This window comes from Bactrocera tryoni, unplaced genomic scaffold (genome assembly GCF_016617805.1).
Source record: "Bactrocera tryoni isolate S06 unplaced genomic scaffold, CSIRO_BtryS06_freeze2 scaffold_11, whole genome shotgun sequence".
Taxonomy (NCBI): Eukaryota; Metazoa; Arthropoda; class Insecta; order Diptera; family Tephritidae; genus Bactrocera; species Bactrocera tryoni.
In genome coordinates this window covers 6,377,401-6,386,273 of record NW_024395824.1, presented here as the reverse complement: position 1 = coordinate 6,386,273, position 8,873 = coordinate 6,377,401, and the positions used below count along the sequence as shown (strand labels likewise).

Below are 8,873 nucleotides of genomic sequence, written 5' to 3'. Positions count from 1 at the left end.
ATGAAGTAGGGGAAGGTTGGGAATGTTGGGTTTTGATTTCGGTTAAAAAGTCACATAAAAGCCGGGCCCAACATTCCCCACCTTCCCCTACTTGAATAAATTGAGTTTTAAAAAAAATTTTTTTTTTTATTTTTTCATTTTAAATAACGGAGTCACACGATTATCGGAAGTTATTACTAGTTACTATTATCAGGAAAGATTACTGTGTGAAATTCAATTGCATATTTCAAAAGTTTACCAACATTTTCGGTAAAAGTCATCTATACATACTGGGGTAGATACATTCGGTACCCTGAGGCTTGAATAGTTTTATTTGGATTTGGACAATTTTTGCTCGTAAAATGACATACTTTAAGGGCATTATTAGTATTTTAGCTTATTATTTCAATTACTTGTTGTTTGTGTACTGGAAAAAGAAAGAATCAAATGGAATTTAAACACCATCTCTGAGGTGAAATTTAATGTCTCTGTCGTAATTCTTTTTCTTCTTTACTAACGTAGACATTATGCGAATACAGCCGTGTTAACAGCAGCACGCCAGTCGTTTCTTCTTTTCGCTACGATGCGCCCATTGGAGATTCCAAGCGTAGCCAGCTCCTTCTCCACCTGATCCTTCCAATGGAGTGGAGGTCTTCCTTTTCCTCTGCTTCCCTCGGCGGGAACGGCGTCGAATATTTTCAGAGCTGGAGAATATTTGAGAGGACTTTACTTCTCAATTGCTTACCCAGTCCAAAGTAGCACCTGTTGGCAAGAGTTATCCCGCGTTGGATTTCCAGTCTGACAATGTTGGTGGTGTAGATACTGGTTCTGAGAAAGACGCAATATCTACGACTTCGACGTTATGACGTTGACAGTCAACAAAGCAGAGCAGTGTTGAGACCAATGATATCAATATCATCGGCGTACGCCCAAGTCTACAGCCACACTGAAAAGGTAGTTGGCGGTGATTGTGGATCCTTGGGCATGCTTTCGTCCGACCATATTTTACAAAAAAAACTGATGCATGCCCTTTATCAGTTCTTCGCCGCCGTGTTTGAATAGCTCGGCCGGCAATCCATCGGGCCTCACCGATTAGTTGTTCTTGAGACGGGTAATTGCTTCAAACGTCTTCATGGTCGGGCAATGGAACATGCTTGCACTGCGATTCAGCAGGCTGGAGAAGTGTTACCTTCCATCGGCGGAGTCGATCCACCTCAACCCATTTGGGAATGTTTCCTCGTGGAGGCTGAAGTAACCGACTGTTGTGCCAAAGATACCTTCTTGCCCACCCTGGTGTTAAAGTTGCCAAGCACGACTTTGACATCGTGACATCTCATAGATGCGCTCCACGCGCACATAGAAGGCATCTTTGGTCACATCGTCCTTCTCTTCCGTCGGGGAGTCCCGAGTGAATGGCAATCAGAGAACTTTCCTCACTTGCTTGAACTTTTACGCATTACTCCCTCCTTATTAATAAATAGAAAACAACAATTATGTCTTCTCCCACTATGTTCAATTTAACATATGTTTCTTAATACTCATAAGTTGCTTAATAACATGTGTTTCCACGATGTTTGAAATGTAGATACTTAAATTTTTACTTGAATTACCGCTTACATGGTCAAAGTATGCGTTGTTATACTACGAGTATATGTGGCGGATCTGAAATAATATGAAAATAAGAGTTAGATTCGATTTAAAAACTTTTCCTAACATTTAAATATAAAAGACAAATACAGGTAGGTTATTATCTTAATTTAGAGATTTCAATTATCGTATCCTTTCTCATATTTTTTATTTGTAAAGAACCTTAATAATTGTTGAACCCTTTTAATTTGATATTATTGTTTTCTAGCATGAGGAAAAATTTAATCGTAAAATAATAATTACATTAATACCTTGTAAAAAATAAATATTTAAATTTGTTACAGGTAGCATTTATTGCAACGCACAACATATCGTAAGCAATATAAGTTGGTTTTATTGTATACTATGATGGTATCAGGTTGTTTTTAAAGCAATTTCAAGAAGTGCATAAAATTTCTGGCTGTAAGAAGATAATTGTTGAAAACTTTATGCTTATGGCGAACAATACTGATTTAGATGTTAAAGACGACGGTGCTTATAATGGTTCGGGAATAGGACATGGTGGTTCGGAAACAGTACACATACCATCTCATAGGAAACGCATAGAAACTATAGAAATGTCTACGATCAGTAATACAAATGAAAGCTTAACTTTACCTACATCAACCACAATTTCATCCTCTTCGTTACTGACAAAATTGAAGAACGAAACTGAACAGGTATTTTAATGTTATTATAAGAATATTACTTGTATATAATAAACACTGCACTCCAGTGAGTAACATGACCACACTATTTTTTTGTTAAACACTCTGCAGTATAAAACATTAAAATTTGACCATCATCTTTAACTATTACATTCAGTGAGTTTCTCGTTATTTAAAAGCTCTTTGTGAAATTTGCTTGTCAAAATGTGCCTTAAAAGCTTAATTTTTTAAATAAAAAACAATATGTATGCTCAAGGCTTTTTACCTTGCAAATGACATTAAAAGATATGTATAAAAATTGTAAAAAAAAGTCATTTACATAATTACGTGTTACACCGAATTCATTGTTAAATTAAAACATGGATGTTGAAGGTTGAAACCGTACTCAGCTCTGGTTGCCCAGAACCCAAATAATAATTAAATATTACAAATTCCTTATCTTATCTAATGTACATATACAACACATAAATAGTTGTCTTATAAATGAAGCTTAATACTAATCAAATGAACATATCGGCACATAGCTTAATCTCCGGTACAAATATCGGTAGTCTGTACCACTTAAAAGTAACCCAAATAAATATTGAGTTAAATATACATACATATATATTAATTACCAATATGACAAGACGAATTGGAATTGAGATATAGTCATGTAATTATATCAGTGGTCGGCATGAGAGGATCTGCCACTGTGTTGGTAAGCATGAAAAAAAAATAGCCCAGTGGGAAATTGGAATTAAAATTAAGCAAATTTTATAAATAATTAATACTATAATGAAAATTAACAAAATGTCTCTTAAGGATATATTCCCTATTATCTTTAAAAGACTTGGAACATAAAGGCATTGCATGGCACCAAAGGCATTTAGAATCACAAAATATTTCTCGCAGGGCATATTTGGTTTTGCGCTATAGTCCTACGTGATGTTAATTCGTTGCTGGTTCGACAACGACTGAACGATAGAGCATAAGCGTACGTGTGAGTTAGTTTGCAAAATTTTGCTATGAAATGCCGACCACTGAACTATCGGGTGATTTTTTAAGAGCTTGATAACTTTTTTTTTAAAAAAAAACGCATAAAATTTGCAAAATCTCATCGGTTCTTTATTTGAAACGTTAGATTGGTTCATGACATTTACTTTTTTGAAGATAATTTCATTTAAATGTTGACCGCAGCTGCGTCTTAGGTGGTCCATTCGGAAAGTCCAATTTTGGGCAACTTTTTCGAGCATTTCGGCCGGAATAGCCCGAATTTCTTCGGAAATGTTGTCTTCCAAAGCTGGAATAGTTGCTGGCTTATTTCTGTAGACTTTAGACTTGACGTAGCCCCACAAAAAATAGTCTAAAGGCGTTAAATCGCATGATCTTGGTGGCCAACTTACGGGTCCATTTCTTGAGATGAATTGTTCTCCGAAGTTTTCCCTCAAAATGGCCATAGAATCGCGAGCTGTGTGGCATGTAGCGCCATCTTGTTGAAACCACATGTCAACAAGTTCAGTTCTTCCATTTTTGGCAACAAAAGTTTGTTAGCATCGAACGATAGCGATCGCCATTCACCGTAACGTTGCGTCCAACAGCATCTTTGAAAAATACGGTCCAATGATTCCACCAGCGTACAAACCACACCAAACAGTGCATTTTTCGGGATGCATGGGCAGTTCTTGAACGGCTTCTGGTTGCTCTTCACCCCAAATGCGGCAATTTTGCTTATTTACGTAGCCATTCAACCAGAAATGAGCCTCATCGCTGAACAAAATTTGTCGATAAAACACTGAACACTGATTTTGGTAATAAAATTCAATGATTTGCAAGCGTTGCTCGTTAGTAAGTCTATTCATGATGAAATGTCAAAGCATACTGAGCATCTTTCTCTTTGACACCATGTCTGAAATCCTACGTGATCTGTCAAATACTAATGCATGAAAATCCTAACCTCAAAAAAATCACCCGATACATACACGGGTTCATTGGTGGCCGGTATTGTAGATGGCCGTAATCGTACCAATGTCACGGTCAAAAATGCGATTAAGCTATACCCTACAAAGCATTATAACTATGCTTCATATTAAGATATAAAATTGAAAAAACAGAAGTGAGTGGTATGTGGACTGAAAAATGGCGTAACTCTGCCACTCGGTATAATGTACTATATGTATCTTAAAAACCTCCAAAGCTATATCAACCAAAAACTATATCTCCTCAAACGAAGTGAAATCCACGTCAACTCCCCATATGCAGTTTATGTTGAAAAGTAATAAATGCGCCAAAACTCACTAAATACTTAGTTAGACCAGGTGCATTAAATTTCGCATCCTTTATGATACGGAAAGACAAAATTAAATAATGAGCTTGGTGGGGGATAAAATATGAATGAAATAATTCCTCAGGAACTACTGAGCAGTCAATATCTAAGGTTCACAATGAAGTTTGAAGAACGTTTTTATACTCTCGCAACAAAGTTGCTAGGAGAGTATTGTAGTTTTGTTCACATAATGGATGTTTGTAAGTCCTAAAATTAAAAGAGTCAGATATAGGATTATACATGTACATATATACTAAAGTGATCAGGGTGACGAGTAGAGTTGAAATCCGGATGTCTGTCTGTCCGTCCGTCCGTCTGTCCGCCCGTCTGTCAATCTGTCCGTGCAAACTGTAACTTGAGTAAAAATTGAGATATCATGATGAAAGAAACACGTATTTCTTGGCTCCATAAGAAGGTTAAGTTCGAAGATGGGCAAAATCAGACCACTGCCACGCCCACAAAATGGCGAAAACCGAAAACCTATAAAGTGTCATAACTAAGCCATAAATAAAGATATTGAAGTGAAATTTGGCACAAAGGATCGCATTAGGGAGGGGCATATTTGGACGTAATCTGGAAAAGTGGGCGTGGCCTCGCCCTCTACTAAGTTTTTTGTACATATCTCAGAAACTACTATAGCTATGTCAGAGAATGTAAAGTATAGAGAAGGTGCAGGTTCGACTGCGAACATTTGATAGATTCAGATCAAGGAATTCGCCGCATTTGTTAACATTGTAGGTCGGAATTAGCCTCGCAATTTTAACATTTTTAACTGTTCTCCACATATTCAACAAAGAATATGAGAGAAAGAAATATATGTAAGTATTTTCGGCATATGATGGCATGGCATATATGCCAAAGCAGGTAATATGAAGAGAGATAAATATATTAACATGCCCATGACGATTTTCGTTTTGCTTGTTTTATATTTTATTTCATTTTGAACAGCGAAAAATGTGTACAAAACACACCTCTCACACAGAGAACATAAACAAATTTTTTATGTTCTTGTCTCACATGCCCAAGAATATGAAGAGACATAAATATATGTATGCATGCTCCTTATGATCACCCAACAACATCATTGATATTTTCATGCCTCAATTTTTCAACTTGGGAATCGCAATGTATGCAAATATGTATGCTTTTGCGTTTTGCCGTCGGCAATTCAATATTGACATGTAAACATAATTATGATATGAGTATAATTTTGTATGAATGCATGCATACATAGTAATATTTATCGTCAATTTGGACTTGCATATTTAATAATTTTCTTTGATTTTTACATAATATACTATTCTAATAAATATTTTTGTATTATATTATATTTCCTACTAATAGAAATTAAATTTATCACAACAATTTATACATATGTATGTATGTGTGCATGTATGTACATCTTCTATCATATTAATCTTATGTCTCTGCACATGCCCATATCATAATCTTATTATGTATACGCATGGGCGCATTCAGAAATTCAAATCATGATTTTATCACTTATCAATATAATGTGTTACATGCGCGCGCATTGATCTGCATGTTCATACATTCATATATACTTATATGTACATATATTTGCATACATTGCCGAGCAAATAAAGCACAAGCATACAAACATACATATGCGTACACATGTGAATATGTCGCCAAAAAAAATTTAAGCATTGTTCTACAAAAACAACAATTGTCTAAATAGCAAAAGCACCACAAGTCAATATGGCTGCCAAATTGGCGAAGTTCAAATAACGTAAATTTTACAACAAAAACATTTTCATTCATAAACATAGGAGCATATTCCACAAGCTACCTCGCTTCATTCATAAAAACAGACGCCGTAACATCTCCCCGAGCATGCCTTTGCCTACAAGCGTCTTTTCGCGACGATGGCAAAAGCTAAAAATCATAAATTGAACAACTTTCTGATGCTTCTTCACAGAAAGAAGTGACAAAAGTGGCAACATAGCCGTTGTCGATTTACAATATTTATCTAAAATATTTTCCCGTGACTCGCAAAAATCTGCGTCGATATGTATTCACGCTCATACAAATGCACACATATTTACGCTGGTTTGTAGGCGGAGCTGTACAGCGGCAAGGGAAGCGGTGACAATTGGCGGCCATTCGTTTATTTTTTTCGGCACAGCTTGGATTTTCTATCATCACAAAAGTGCTGAACACAATGAGCGCGACAGACTGCAAGCGACATTTGTCAAATATTAGAATACACACTTCTTAGGGACACATTTATTGAGGCAGCTTCACAACTATATAACTGTTTCCATAAGAACGTGTGTATTCGCACTCAATGTGTTCAGCACTTGACTCTTTGACAAAACGCAAGTTTCGGCCATTGGTTGACCGTGACAACGGAGATGCGAATGAAGCGTGCGACACTTGTTATTATGAATGTATGTATGTACATATCTATATGGCTCGCATTTGCTTTCGTAAACATACAGACAAATGTGCCAAAGAAATAATATATGTACATATGCATGTGTCATAGAAATTCGATTGGTACAAATATGGAAATGATAACGAAATAATGCGAATATGCATATTTCATGAAGGTCATTAATTTTTTTTAAGAAATGGAAGGAATGAATGGAAGTGTTTATATGAGCACATTTAAGTTCATTTTATAATAGTCGAAATTAATATAATTTTTGAAATAATAATTTATTTAAAATTATTTTTTATTTAATTTTATCACATACAATTTTTACCATTTTTCGGAAAACAATGGTTCTTATAACACAAAGTAATCACGCATATGTGACAATGGTTCATATAATTCAATATAAGCATGCATATGTCACTCAGAGAATGCTTTTTTACATTCTCTGTGTGACTTTATATATTTTGTATATTTTTCTACAAAGCAATTCTCTTTATTTATTCTCAGTCATTTTACATATATTTCTGCCACCGCACGTGCTCAATTCTGCTAAATAGCCAGAGCACGGCGAATTCCTTGATCTGATTCTATCAGCTCTGTTAGCCGCGCAATCGAACCGTCATACAGAATTCAATTTGCACCTTCTCTATACTTTTAAGTTCTCTGGCTATGTCAAACAAACTCCATAGAGTCGTTTCATTCAGGTATTCCATAAACAGTTCCATAAACAGTTCCGAAATGGAAAAAATCGGATAATAACCACGCCCACCTCCCATATAAAGGTTATGTTAAAGATCACTAAAAGTGCGTTAACCGACTAACAAAAAATGTCAGAAACACTAAATTTTACGGAAGAAATGGCAGAAGGAAGCTGCACCCAGGCTTTTTTTTAACTGAAAATGGGCGTGGCGTCGCCCACTTATGGACCAAAAACCATATCTCAGGAACTACTAGACCGATTTCAATGAAATTCGGTATATAATATTTTCTTAACACCTTGATGGCATGTACGAAATATGGGTGAAATCGGTTTAAAACCACGCCTTCTTCCAATATAACGCTATTTTGAATTCCATCTGATGCCTTCTCTGTATAATATATATGTACATTAGGAACCAATGATGATAGCGGAATAAAACTTTACACAAATACGGTATTTGAAAAATATGTAAATGACGGATAATGAAATCTCGATTATCACTTTATCATGCGAGAGTATAAAATGTTCGGTGACACCCGAACTTAGCCCTTCCTTACTTGTTTCCTAATAATAATATGGGACAATATGTGAGATATCTTGATGAAACTCAAGTCTTCACGCCAAATATTAATAAAATCGAGTCAGTATTTCCCCAAGTACACTTATATCCAATATAAATATTTTCGAGCTTTCGGTTGGTTTTATATCGCATAATTATATTGGTCACTGATAACTTACATAATGAAATTCAAAGAGACTCTATTTCTCAGTATCTTTTGCCTAAAATGGAAAAAATCGGCTGAATACGCCCCCCAGCCTCCAAGTACATGATAGAAGAGTTTTCAAATATTCGCGTAACTTTATACTATATAGATTGGTCAATCTGCGAGCTATCTAATCTAATGATACATCGTCATGCCAAAATAGAAGTTATTAAAACTCAGGGAGCGTATTTTTGGAAATGATATGTTGTAATGCCCAAATTGGGCGAAATCGGGTAATATTACTTGTAGCCTCACACCTAACATAAGAATTTTAAACCTTCTGTTGGCTTTATACCATACCTATCAATATCATATATGGTATACCAATATTATATAGACGCTTTATACAAGACTTGTTTCCAAACAAACCTTAGCAATTTTGCACGATGGCATTAGATGATTATGATTGATGATTAACCCCTGTCGC

The 8,873-nt window shown here is 35.5% G+C and overlaps 1 protein-coding gene across 1 annotated transcript in view; it reads left to right on the top strand.

Moving 5' to 3' along the window:
- The first annotated feature begins 1,915 nt into the window (after nucleotides 1-1,915).
- The window catches only part of LOC120779661 (sodium- and chloride-dependent GABA transporter 1-like), a 97,208-nt gene continuing 90,250 nt past the window's right edge, over nucleotides 1,916-8,873 (top strand). The window contains exon 1 of the mRNA XM_040112016.1: nucleotides 1,916-2,285. Within this exon, the coding sequence (XP_039967950.1) occupies nucleotides 2,055-2,285 (231 nt within the window). The 5' untranslated portion in view covers nucleotides 1,916-2,054. The remainder of the gene's footprint in view (nucleotides 2,286-8,873) is intronic.